At 33.0% G+C, this 14,915-nt stretch overlaps 1 protein-coding gene across 3 annotated transcripts in view; it reads left to right on the forward strand.

Annotated features, from left to right (window-relative positions):
• LOC137398601 (uncharacterized) overlaps positions 1-14,915 on the forward strand; it is a 37,516-nt gene that overhangs the window by 7,975 nt on the left and 14,626 nt on the right. For all 3 annotated transcript variants that reach the window (XM_068084765.1, XM_068084766.1, XM_068084767.1), the window contains exons 2-5: positions 960-1,015; positions 4,379-5,328; positions 6,975-7,034; positions 7,650-7,809. In XM_068084765.1, coding sequence (XP_067940866.1) covers positions 960-1,015; positions 4,379-5,328; positions 6,975-7,034; positions 7,650-7,809 — 1,226 coding nt within the window. The remainder of the gene's footprint in view (positions 1-959; positions 1,016-4,378; positions 5,329-6,974; positions 7,035-7,649; positions 7,810-14,915) is intronic.

Consider the following 14,915-nt stretch of genomic DNA (forward strand, 5'->3'; position numbering starts at 1 on the left):
TTAAATTTTGAAAAATTTAAGTGAAAATGGTTCATAGGTCACATGATTTACTGTTAATCAATCAACATTGGTATAATTGGTTAGCTAAAAGATTATACTTTCTGGCTTACATCGAAGTTTTTCATTTAAACACATATGTATTAATGGGTAACTGGGATGAAAAATTACTGTGTTTTTTATGCTTCGAACGAATTCAACGCCATTTTGCTTCGCAAAATTTTTTCGAAGGTGTTCACAATGAGACTAATATTTGAAGTCACAGAAACTCTTGCTGCCGATAGATTCAAGTTGATAATATCTTGGAAAGTGCTCCTCAGTAGAGGTAAAAAAACTCAGCGCATTTCATCACACTACGTTGTGGGTATTTTCTAATTTCTAATTATTGTTTGTTAGGGTGTCAGGGTGGCCTAGTGGTAGCGCCTTTGACTATCAACCATGGAGTTGGTGGTTCGAGTCCTGCTTAATGTGAATATGACAAAATTATCAGCAAATTTTCAACCCTAAATTAAATCTAGACCATAACTTGGAAGCTCCATGTGCCACACTGACAACACACACATTAAAGATCCACCTCTGTCCTTTGCACATTGACTGACAGAGGCGGCTCTGTCAGACTGGACTTGTTGCAAAATGCACTCCTTTAAGTTAATTTGACAGCTCCAGAAGTGATAGATACTGAGATACTAATTGGGTCACCTCTACTATTATACTACTTGACCCAGGCACGCATCGCTAAGATGCAAGTCATTGTCGATTTCCGACAGACAGCAAGCACATTTTCATGGTGCAAGTTGATAAGAGGTCTTTGTATTTTTTTGAGCGTCGAGTTTAGCTGCCTGTCGCTAGTAGTCACATGAAGACCTGGTTCTTGGCTCCTAGCTCATCTCCATGCTTGTAGAAAGAAGCATCAAGCAATCTAGTAGACAACTGTATATACTTCATCTTCTTTTCTATTTTAGTTATTGGGGATATCTGAGTCAGAAGGAGAAGCTATATATTCCAGAACAGCAGATGAGTAGGATAATTAATTGTCTTTTAGATTTTTTTATAGTTTTGCATCTATTTATAACATTTCTAAGTTAATCAGCATTACAAAAACAGCTTGAGCTAGTCCCTGCTAACCACTGCCGTTTTCAAGTTGAACCTGTCGAATTTCTTAAAAAGTTTAAATTGTGATATTTATCATTGCATCTATGGCAATTCATAAAATTTATCTGTATTGGCTACCAAACATCTCATTATAAGCGTTGATGTTCCATATGCAGTAACTGTTATAGCTCTACTAGTTTTATGTCAAGGTCATTTGCATCGAGCAGAGAATTTCATAAATTTGTGTTTTTATCTGGATATTTCATCTTCAGTAATATACCCTGCAAAAATATAAAATCTTTAGCTGGGTTTTTAGTTTTGGAAAGTTTTTGGCTTTTGAATGTCATACAAAAATGGGCTTGAGCTTCCGCAACAGAAATTTCTTACAAACAGTAAATAGAGTTGTTAGTTTCAAATCTGCACACTGTGAAGTTAGCAATAACATTCAGCTAGTCGCTATATCTAATTCACAAAATATTGTTTGTGATAATATTTTGCTAAACAGTATTAATAAAAAAACCTTGATAACTATAAAATAAGTCATTAGGTTTAAGATAGTCCAAGTGGGCCAACTAAATGTTTAGTTTATACCAATTTATTACTTGATCAGAGTTAACCTATCAATTCTAGTTAGGTGTGAATTTGTAGAAGCTTGCCATAATTATATAAAATTATATAATATATATATAAAATTGTATAAAATATATATAGTATACTAAATATATTAAATATATATATACATATATTTATATATATATAAATATAAATATATATATAAAATATATATATATAAAATTAAAAATTTATATAAAATTAAAATGTGTTTGAGTCATAATTTGAAAGGCTAAATTTGTTATTTTTAGTCCTACCTGAACATGCAGCATGTGTTTTGTAATTTAAACATGCATTTCACAATAAACCTTTGCTGTTAATTGCTAGATGCAGTTTTGTTTGATAATGTAGCAGATAACAAGAGAAATAAGAAATTTTTAAATATATGTTTTGCTATTCTCTCACATTATAAACAGACAGTATCGGTATTTTTCTGTTATTTGTGATTGCGTTTGATGTTTGAGGTAATTTATTGCTGACATGTTTATAGATTAAAATCAATAAAACTTGATTGGAATTAAAATTCTTACAAATAAAATTCGTATGAAATGACATCAAATTGCAGCATTACGCGTCTCTTTTCTGTCAGTTTCTTTGCAACTAAAGATGTCATAATTGCACTTTCACTTTATCTGAGCGTTTTAATTGCAATCATGTTTTATCAAGATTAATCTTGAAACATCCTGGCAACGAATCATTTCAAAAATAAAAACAATTGCAAATATATAGAACTAGCTGCGCCACACGGCGTTGCCCGTGTAATAGAAGAATCTTTGGACAGAAAATTGATTTGTATTTAACATATAACAACATTTGCCATTATAACTTTCAAAGTACATATCATGAGAGAAGTGTGACGTGTAGTTGAACTAAATTAGGAGAAAAATAAAAACGACGGTAAAGGTTTTAAAACTTTGTCAAACAACTGCCCCTTTCAAGCTAATAGCCTGGCATATTGCCAATGGAAAACTCCACTAAGCTAGTTAAGAAGGTTAGGCTTCCAATGACAGTAAGCCATGACTTTGAGTCTTTATTGTTGTCCAGCTCAGCTGTTATAATAATAGCTATAGCCAGATTTCCAACAGAAGGACTTTGAGAAGTATATATATAGATTATTGATACTTTCTGATAAAACCTACTCAAGTTTGTCCATGTTCATTTTTAAAACTTTACGTAACCATATAAAATATCCAGGATATCTAATCTATTTATATATATATATAAATCTCCGGGTTAGTTTTTTACTTTTTGTGCATCCTGTATCCAGTTATCGCAATCAAAATCTAGCAATGAAAAATCCGTATCACAGAAGATTTTGTGTCAGATCCTTCCTTTCTTAAGGCAATAAACTAATCTATTAAGCTACATGGAATGCAATAAGTTCATTTGGCAGATAGTCATTATCTGGCTCAAAATACGCAGAGCAACTCTGTATTGCACACAATATTACTAAAGCTTGCTCTCACAGCTTTTATTAGTAAGCTTAGCAATACTAGTTTACTCAAATTAGCTATTGGCAGTGTGCCAGGCTAATGGCCACTGGCAGACAACTACATTACCTTTCACTGTTTATAGGCTGTTTTTAATAGCTGTGCAACGCCAAACATTTAGGTAGTAAAATTTCAAACCTAAATCAGGAGCAAAGTGTTTTTAGATTTGTTGAAATGAGTAACACATATATTAGCTTTGGTTATATTTTTGTTTCTGTTGGTCTTTGCACCAACAGCCAAAAAGTCTAAATATGTAAAACACAGAAACTAAATATCTGGCATAGTTTATTTTTAATTGATTAGGTTTATGTTCTTTGTCATTAAATTTATGTTCACTGATTTTAGTACCTCTTAAAGTCATAAATCATTAAAAACACCAGAGTTTAAATGTACAAGTAACAAAAATTTTAAGTAAGGGTGCATAATATTAGAACTATAATACCTTATTATAGAGTTATTGATATACGGTAAATAGTTTTTTTGTAAATACTTCTCCATTTGTATGATTATAGTGGCCTCCAAAGAAGTTTTTTGCTGACGCTTTTGTAACAAGTGCCTAAGCAAAATACAAAATATTTATGCGTGCTAAAGCCTTATAGCAGTTGTAATGTATTTCATATTAAAAAGTCTCACTTTATCATCGTGTTTGTCTATTAGTTTGCATTTTCAAATATTTGGCAAACTTTGTCCAAACTTTGCAAGCATATGCTCTTTGCCTTTTACTAGGTCACTAAAAATATTTAGTTTTAAAACTCCATCTGGTTCCTGAGAACCATTCCTTTAAACATCCTGCTAGTTATTTGATTGGAAATAAAAAAAACATCAGGGCATCGCTAGTGCTCCGTGGTAAAAATTGGATTAGAAAATTGTGTAGATAAATTTACCTAATCTTTAGTTTTGATCACAGGCTCAGTAGATGGCGGTAATCAGAGTCATTACAATACTTCATTTTTTCCCAAACTTTTTGCTCAACAAACTTTTAAATATGTTTTATATTTTATTAAGCAAAAATGTTTATTACAAGTTGATAAGTTGCTCATTTTCGCATGTTATAATTATGTGCAAACAATCCAAAATAACTATACAATTTTTAATTATTTATATAATAAGTGTACATAAAAACCAATTTTTCAGCATATATTTAATAAATAATTGAATCTGCAAATCATCTTTTATTTTCATTTTAGGACAAGCTTTGGACTGATCGCCCCTTTAAGTTCGCCTCCACAAATAGAAGATGTTGTCTGGTACATTGCGGAAGATATCACTGACCCAAACTTTTTCATAATTGCTGATGGTTCGTCTCTAAAAAAGTTTTATTTTGATATAAATAGTCAACAACCGGTTGAACAGACTACCTTGATCGGTGAAAGTGGGTCACGTTCATATCGTGAGGGCACGTATCCAGAAGCTAGTTTCAATGTTATCACTGGATTTGTTCAGGTTAACTGGACTCACATCATGATTGTCGACTCTAACAATCATTGCATCAGGTTTTTAGACCAAACAACAAATTCAACCTCACCTTATGCAGGAGAGTGTCAACAAGCGGGTGACCGGAGTGGACAAGCGTTGACTTCACAATTTAACCAACCGCGCCAGGTCGTCATCCAATTTGACCATATCCATGTGTTTGTTTCAGACTCAGCTAACCGACAAATAAAAGAAATAGACTTGAGCACTCAAATGGTTGCTAGCTGGGTCAGAATTGCGGAAACTCCATTAGCCATCACATTGAATCGTCGAGAAGATACGCTTTTTGTTACCACACCTACAACTGTACTAAAAATTACTACATCGAACAAAGGTATGCAACCGTTAATTCTGTCTACCACACTTGGCTTCAACGATGGAGGGTTCAACGTAGCAAAACTCAATCATCCTCATGGCATTAGGATTATTTCTAGAGACGTTATAATGATTGCTGAACCGGCGAACAATCGCATGCGGGTATTAAATATGAAGTCTGCATCGGTATCTTCTGTATGCATCGGAGAAGAAGGTTTCTCAGAGAGTGCAAAAGGAGGTAATGAATGTAAAATTAAGCAACCTCTTTCTCTGGGTAGAAGCCAACACATGAAAGTGATACTTATTGGTACCAACAGCTCTGAAATGAGATGCATGACATACACTAACCGTAAGTTGATTAGATCTACAGATCTTTGATTATATTCTAGACATATATAATATATATTATATATATTATATATTTCTATAAATAATATATAGTGTATATACAGTATAAGTATATATTACACATTATAGTTAGTTTATACTATATAGATGATGTATACTATATAGTATAGAGAATATTATATAAACAATGTATACTATATATACTATATGTATATAATGTATATAGTATATACAGTATATAATACAAATAATAATATAGATTTACATATAAAATATATATAAATACTATATATACGTGTATATATATATAATATATATATATATATATATTAAAGTTTTGTCATAACCACAAAACCTTGCATACAAGTATAACTTTTTCTTGGCATCATTAATCATCAACAAAATGATGTTTTTTTAAGACATAACATAACAAAAAACGTAACATAACAAAATGATGCAATAACAAAAATAGGAACACAGAAATCAGGAACTAATGAGTGAATTGAATAAAATTGTCTTAGAAGTTGTTGGTCTGATAATATTTTGGAGGAGTCAGGATAGTGAATTATAAGGTTGTGGCAATGAAAGTTTATAAACTGAAGTATACATTAGCAAATGTACTAGTAGATGTACTATGTCAATCCTATGACATAAAAAAGGTGTTTGTCATATGTGTCAAAAGATACATACACATATTTTGGACATAGTTTATACAGGATTTTGAAACTCGTAACACATGTGCATAAACAATCAAGTTTGTGATAAGGAAATATGTTCAAAGATTGTGTGATAAGAATAGTGGGGAATTCCTAAATCTAGTGTGCTGGAATACTTGATCGGTAGTACACAAATCTTAGTATAAGTATTTGTAAGAGTAATATATTTTTACTTAACTTGATTTCTAAAATCTAAACAACAACTGCAAAAAGTATTGAGTTTATGTCAAGGATGAGCAAAATTTTAGATGCGAAAAACAGATACCTGCTTTTTAATTGATTGAAGAGTAAAAGATTCTTAATTTGTTTAAAAAGTTCTTTAAAGCAAAGTTTTTAGGCATTCAGAGTAAATACTTGTAAATTAGAAGGACCACTCGGTTTTTTTTGTTTAACACTAGTTTTCTGTTATAAAGTTTTAGTAGAACTTGGCATTTTAAAAATTTCATACCTGAGCTAGCCAACTCACCAACTTTGCAATATTGATTTTCAATGTTTCATACATCATTTTTAAGTTACAGTCTTTCTTTTGATGATCAAACAGACTAGCGCAGTCGATAAGACAATTATACTATGTAATGTTATGTGATTTTATGTAATGTTATGTTATATTATGTTATGTAATGTTATGTTATGTAATCATAACAATTATGTTATGATCACAATTGCTTAAAAAAACACACATTCCAATTATAGCAAATTGTTCTTGTCAAACAGTAGTGTGTGTTTTTTGGAAAATATCTGCACCAAAAATGGCTCTATTACCTTTTGCAGAATTTTAGCTTCTGGTCTGTTAGTTAACTATTTATTTATTCTCTATGCAGTAGCAACAATTGTGGCATCGTCTATTCATCCTCTTGTCATATAGTGATATTAGGGGAGTTAACAATTTCACATCTTATTTACTTGGTGAATGACTGGTTGTTTGTTTTAGTCAAACCAAAAGGAACGCCAGGAAAACCAAAACGCTTGGAAAAAGATGGAACAGAAAAAGGTAAGTCATCAAACAATCAGGCGAAGAAATGAAAAACCAATTTAAGATTTGGACAACAATGGTTCGCGCATTAAAACCTAATGCTTAAACCTAATGACTAAAGCTTTTAGGAACAATTTTATAACTTGGTCGCTAACAACGGTACAAACAAAACCAATGCTCATTCTAAAGGTACAGACAGCCGAGTTCAAAATTTGTAATGGCAATACTAAAAAGTATCCAAAAGGACTCGGGTAGTATGTTTTTTATATAACAGTAGACAACAATAAAGCTGAAATTTTCCATAAAAGCAGTAAAACCAGTTTATTGTAGAACAATCATTCAGTTTTTGTATTATGGCACTACATCCTTTTTTTAAATCTGTAAGATTAAAAAAATTTGAAAATTTAAAGTTTTACAAAATGAAAAATTTTTAATTTTAAAGACTGTGTAGCTCATAATCTTTATCCTTTAGTGATAAGCCAATTACTCCAATACTAAAGCAGACCAGTTTTTGGTTCTTGCATAAAAAACTTATATTAAATGCTCTTTTATTAGATTTTCTTCTAAGTTTAGCCTTTTGTCCTGCAAGCTCTTCAATTGAACCTAACTGATGATTTTGTTGTGAATTTTCAGAACCTGCTAATTCATTTGCCGAACAAGATGAATCCATGCCTAAAGGACCAGAATCGATGGTTGTAGTTGTAGCTGTTATCACTGCAGGAGTAGTGGTCATTGCCGTAATCGTGTCCATTGTTGTAATTCTCTTCAGAAAATACAAGGCACATAAGCAAAGGTATGTAGATTCTAAATATCAATGAGATTGATTATTTTTGACCTTAAATTGCATGCATCAATAATCGGTATAGCTTCTGTTTGTTAGCCATCGTTTTTTCTACATCATCAATTCGTTTGCGCATGCGCTTGTTCACGAAAAAGCCGCCGTACTTGTAGAAAACGATCTTCATTCTTTTACTTAATAGTATGTTTTGGTATTGTCTTGATACTATAATAAAATAATTGAAAACAAAATCATCATTTTCAAAAATTCATTGCAGAAGCCTTGTGTTTTTAACTATAAAAATTGTCTACAAAGATGGCCGACAACGAAAGAATGACGTGATGAAAAAACAAAGGGTTTGCTTGTTTTCCGGCGTTGGGGTGGCTCACATTTTGTCGGCTTAGTAAGCCTGAACACTTAGCATAAAATTTTGATAAGGGCAATTGATCATGACAGCCATAACTTTGAGTTCTAATCCTCAATCAGCTTTACCATTATTAAAGAATTGATATTTTTCATTACGCCCCACAAAGAACACTTTAGCTTCAGTTTTTAAAGCTGTTGACACATCGAGATAAGTCATCTTTTAGAACAGTTTTGTTTTGCCACAATAGCAATTTGGTATGACAGTGTGTCGTATTATTCATTGCAATCAATAAGACAATTGAGTTATGATTACAATCGCTCAAAGGAACACATGTTTCGATGATAGCGAATTGTTCTTGTCAAATAATAGTGCGTGTTTTTTGGAAAATATCAGTACCAAAAGTGGCTCTATTACTTTTTACAGAGTTTTAGCTTCTGGTCTGTTAGTTTGTTACTTATTCATTTTGTATGCAGTCGCAGCAATTGTGACATCGTCTATTCATCGTCTTGTCATATAGTGACATTGGCTGTGTTAAAAATTTTACATCTCATTTACTTTTTATAGACCAAGTTAATGACACCACAATTAAAGCACTTCTGTGTGTTACTTGGCGGAAAATAACCATTTCCTAGAATGACTTTTTATTATAGTTTCCAGTGCTATAGAATTTTACTGCAACATGGCACACTTATTATTTTTTACAAAAAAGGGCTACTAAGTTATCAAAATCAATAGTCAGAATTTTTTCAGAAGTCAAAAATTAGAGTAGGCCTATATAAATCCAACTTTATACATAATCATTTTTTCTTCACTTTTATTATCATTACTAGATTTTAGTAGAGTTATCCATAGAGTTATCCATAGAGTTATGTGTAGACTTGCACTTTGTAGCATTTTGCCTTGAATTGGTTCAATTGCCCATTGAATTGAATTGAACAGCTGAATTTTTCATTATAGATGAAATCATGCCAGTACATGAAAAATTATAGATTTTACTTTGTCAGGGCATGAAAGATTATAAATAGCATTGCATCAGGACAAGAAACATTATAGATAGTATCACGTCAGTACATGAAAGATTAAAATTTTAAATGGTAAATAGTAGCAACTAAAATCTGAAACTTCATACTTTACTTTTAGTAATCTTAGGTTTTAGTAATGCATATTTTCCCAACGCTTAAAAACAGTTTACCCAAACTTTGCTAGAACCCCTTCTTACAGCTTTGATATTTTTAATAAGCAAAAAGTTTCTCGTTACCAGATAGAGTTGTTTGTGCAATACTTCATCAACATTATGAGCAGATAACAGAAGTTATTTATGATATTATTTGGATCAAACTACAGTTTTCCCTTACTGTAGAAGTGCAGTTATAACTCTAAAAAGTTGGACAAGAGACATCACTATTTGATGAAGAGTTGAATTTTGAAGTTTTTTAACTGATCTCCATTAGTTAAGAAAACAGCTGTGATGGCATTGTCTACAAATCGTGGCAATACAAATATGAAAAACGAATAAAAAAATATGTTGTTATGAAAAAAAAGATTTTATGTGAAAACAAAGCAGACTCACAAAAACTTAAAAGTAAGCAACTGTTCAAAAAATTAAAAATTGTCTGAAAAGTTGCTTGCAATTTTTTGAAACATAAAAATGGCTGCTTAAAATTCATTTTCGTTTAACGACAGCAAATCCTTTCTTGCAGTTGTAGTAAATAGATGGCTGGTAGTTCTGAGTAAAAAGATGTCAGTTTAAAAACATAATAACTTGATTAACTTTTCTTGCAAGAAAATATCAATTGAAAACATTGTAGAATTTCAAAAAAAGTAAATGTCGCCACTTAAAACTGGTATGTGTTGATCTAGCTTATTGCGGTGCCAAATTGGTAAGAAAAAAACATTAATACTGTCAACTTATTTTGATAAACATCAAACCATGCATGTTTTTGGCACTTGCTAATAGATAAATAATTAAGGAATGATTACTTTAAGTATAACTTTCCTCATAACCAACTCCATGCCAACAGCAAAGTAACTTAACAATTTTTGGGATTTAGTCTAAAACATGAAACAAATTTCTTTACAAATATATTTGCCAGCTATCATGATGTTTTTGGGCTTGAATATGTTGGCGTAAACTTCAAAGCTTGATGTTTAGTCACAACTTTTGGTGAAAGTGCTTCATGTCAATAGCACTTAATAAACTCTAATAACAAACCCCATCAACTAATCATAAAATTGTAAATGTTAACAGTTATAGTAACTGTTAAAATGAATTATCTATATTAATTGATCACGTTCTCTCATCGTGTGTGTTTTGGTTATTCTACGTAACTGCTATGCATTTCTACATTTATGGTCAGTTTCATCCAAACATCACACACAAATGCTGCCTTTTACCAGACGGCTAAAATTTTTGATTTCAAAACTCTGTCTGGTTTCTGAGAACCAGCCTTTTCAACAGCCACCTGCTATCAGATTGTCGGGCAGCAAACAGGCTTACTGCTAAAATGGTAAATGTTTCTGTGACCTGAAGGAAGACATGGAATATATGCCTGAAGTTTGACAAAATTGAGCAAAACATGCAATAACACAGTGTTTATGCCGACTAAAGCCTTGTTTCCATATACGCCGCAAGCACTGGCGCCAGCATCGCAAGGCTATCAGCGGTGAAATGTGAACCAACGCGCCAAATACCACCGAGTACAGCCAGTAGTTGCTGGCGGTCAATGCAAGAGTTAAGCGCTGTTCAATTTTCACGAAGATCCACAGGCGAAACTTTTCCGAAATTCACTGTAGAAGTGAAGGTCAGCATTTTTGAAACAGCAAGCGAATGAACATTTTTTTTATGGATTATTAATGCACAGCTTTATGTGAACAGCAGACGACAAGCCTAGCTTAGCAAGTGTTTTGCTGCACAAGATTACTGCCGCCCCTCATCTCGCAGCAGATATGGGAAACAGACTTTACATAAACCCACACACAAGGACTAAGTGGTATTGCTCAACAGATATAAGGGAGGTGTCAAAAACCTCTGTTAACTTTACCGAGTTATTACTTTATAAGTTATAACTCATCCGATCTGCTTGAGGATTTTTAGGTGCGCAAAAGTTGTAATCACTTTTTTGATGTTCCTGGATTAGATAAAACCTTTTGTTTGTTCAATGTGTCTAACATGTGTGACCCCGGCCGTCAGAATGTACAATCGTGCGGTAATTGGATTGTTCACAATAGCGCGCTAAGCGTTCTTACGCTATTATATGACTCACCGTCCCTATTTTAGTAAACAGTGGTTTATAGTTCATTCAACCCTGCTCTTTCACATGGTCTTGTTTATTTTGTGTCTGACCAATCATAAAGCCAGAATTGCCATTTAACTATACCCAGTGTCGTATAGTTTCACAAAGTCCCGTGACCAAAAGCCGGAAACAAAAACGCTTGATTCCAAACAAACCCGATCGACATACTGATCTCTAATGGAATATTCTTACCTCGCTCTCAACATCTCACTCTTTTGCATTTACTTTACTTCATTACAAAAAATCATTTGTAGTTTCTTGAAGGAAATTTTGTTTTTTTCAAATGGTGTATAATACAACAATCAATTTTAGAGCGACTGCCAATGGGAGTAATTTTTGTTGGTTAGTGTTGCGGCCTCTCCATTATAACTTATATAAACCAATAGTGGGCGCGGCTTGTTTGTTTGGAGCCGTGCGAGCTTCGATATGCCCATCCGTTAACAGCGAAACTCTGTGAAGTTATACAGCTTTCTACTGGCAGAGTCATAGAGCTTTACAAAGTCAAGCGACCAAAACCGGAAACAAAAACGTCCGATTCCAAACAAACCCGATCGACATCCTGATCTCCTGATCTGATCTGTTTGTTTGGAATCGAGCGAGCTCCCGTATACGCTTCTGTTGGTCGCGGGACTCAGTGAAACTATACGGCTCTGACTATACCTATATCGGTGGTTGCTATGGAATTTTTCATAACCCAAGATCATAAGTATAGGCTTTAACTGCGGGTGTGCGCATGTATGTGGCTATTTTCTGTTTAAACGCTTCAGGCTAGAACAAAATAAAACCATTGTAAAAATCACCGCTAGTTAATGCTAACAATTTAGATGAGTATTTCTACTTAGAATATGAGTCAGCTGCCTCAGATCATAGTGAAAGCGAGGATGAGGATTGTGATAATAAGGGAACCTCAGAAATACAGCTGCTTACGTAGTGTGGCTGCTAACGATAATGAGAGTAATAACGATCATTCTAACCAATTAAATCAAATTAAAGAGAATGACGATCAGCCTATCACTGCTGATAACATTCCTATTCTAGCTGTTGACATCAAACTAATAAGTATGCAAATGCAGGGAATTCTGCGATAGTTTTATGTCATCTGAACAAATAAGCCTCATTATAACTGTGTATCAAGGATTACTGAAGGAAACATTGGATATGGTTGTGTTGGGACAAATTGTCACTAACATAACAAGCAAACTCCTTCAATGTGCTACAACAAATCTCTGCAGTGTACTCTGTGCTACACTGTGTGAGTGTTAAACTACATAAAAAGAGCTCTAGATTGAATGGTCACTTGATGAGTTGGGTTAATATTACTGCATCCTGATGAACTCTGTGGTCACCTTTTGTTGACCTAACCATGACCTTCTGTGTAGGTGGACAATTCTGAATACACTTTTAACACTTTTTTAAGTCGTTGGACTGTCATTATATGCAGTTTTTTGCAATATAGATTGATGAAAAGTGCCCAGTTTGAGGCATACCCTTTTAATGAGAATCTCAAGGACAGTGAGCTTTTAGCCACATGTATTGTTGACCTTACCATGACCTTTGGGAGGTCCACCATCAATCGAATTTGAATAAAAATGTGACCATCGTCTTTTTCAGGGTTTTAATGTGGTGAATGCCAGGTTTCATCAGTATAAGTTGAGATTAGGTGGTCGGTTGCTATGGCATTTCGATTTGTAAACAATTACTATGATTTACGATTCATGAATCGTCAATTTTATCCTGCTTAAACTCAAAACAACAGTTATAGTTTATTGCGAGACCTTCTCTACTAAATCTTGCACAACCTGGGCATATATAATCCAATTTTAAAAATTTTAAATGCATTAAAATCCTCAGAATTTGCTGATTTTAAATCTTCAGATACCCAAAAATGTGGTTTTACCACGATTGTACATTCTGACTGCCTGGGTCACATATGTATCCATACAACCGATTTAATACATATGTATCTAATATATATATCCACGTAGCTCATGCTACGCTTATTGTCATTTTTCTTGAAAGATTTCAGCCGAACAAAAACATTGCACAAACAATCAAGCTGTCAATAAATTACTACCGTAGACAAACAAACTGACAAAATTTGTAATGAATGTGCGTGAAAGCCCAATTCTTTACTATAATAAGAGCTGTGTCCATCAGTTTATTCAAAGCCATGGTTGAGGATTTTTCCTATTTTCTGAGAGTAAAGATAGCAAGGCACAGGATGCAACTCGAGCGTTCGGCTTAGTAGCTAGGCAGGCTGTCGTCTATGCCACTCAACCACTTTACTGCATTTTAGGATACTTATGCTCATAGTTATTACACCTGACGATCTCGCACCACATACGAAACTGCAAACATATCAATCTTTGCTATAATAAAAGTTGTGTTTGTTTGTCTGTCTGTTTGTCTGTCTGTATGAAAGTTGAAAAAAATGTGTGTCATGCAGGACTCGAACTTGCAACATTTACATTAGTACCCCAGTGTTCTACCATCTGACCTAATAATTTACCATGATGGAGGTGAGAATAGATGTGCATATAATTATTCTCTCTGCTTTATCAGCATATCTGATGATCTCTCATGACACCCTGGAGTGTTAGTGGACAATATAACTAAATAGGAGAAAGCTTAAAGAAAGAAATAGTGTCACTTTTATTTGAATCATTATATGATTCAGTAAAAGCTGCACATTTATGCATTAACTAGGTATCATGAAACGAAGGCTAGCAATAGAACTTAAGCTAATTGTCACAATCTCACACTCTGTAACAAAAGTATTGACTGGTGTGATAATTATGACAATTATTTTGTTAATTACTATGATGAGTGTAGTGTTGATAAAACACAGCTCTCATTATTGTAAAGATTGTTTTGTAGTCATTGAAGATGGTCAATTTGCTCAATTAATAGAGTACCATGAGTTCGAATCCCAAACAAAGTAATAATTTATGAACCAGTTTAATTACTGCCTACATTATTTCTTCAGTGTGATAATTTAAAGCAAGATTATATGATGATCGGAATTTTTTAACTATATTAGGGAATACCCAAATCTTCACGCATGATAAAAAGAGTTCGAATCCTCTATAAAATAAATTTTTATGAAGCAATTTAGCTACGACCTGTTGTTTTTTCAGTGTGACAGTTTCAAACAAGATTATTAGATCAGAATTTTATAACTATACTAGTTGAATGCCCGGCGCTCAACGGTTAATAAATGAGTTTGAATATTATACTAAGCTTTATTTTTTATGAAAAGGTTTAATTACTATTATTTCTTCACTGCATTGGTTTCAGGCAAGATTACAAGGTCAGAGTGGAAGATACACGTAGATCGTTCAAGTTAGATGTGAAAAGCTATGCGAGCCTACCATTAATTCGCTTTAGAAAACTTTAAAGAAACTGTGTATTTATAATTATATAGTTTATACCATGTACCAATAGTATAAAAATATTTTACT

Source organism: Watersipora subatra, chromosome 6, assembly GCF_963576615.1.
Source record: "Watersipora subatra chromosome 6, tzWatSuba1.1, whole genome shotgun sequence".
Lineage (NCBI taxonomy): Eukaryota > Metazoa > Bryozoa > Gymnolaemata > Cheilostomatida > Watersiporidae > Watersipora > Watersipora subatra.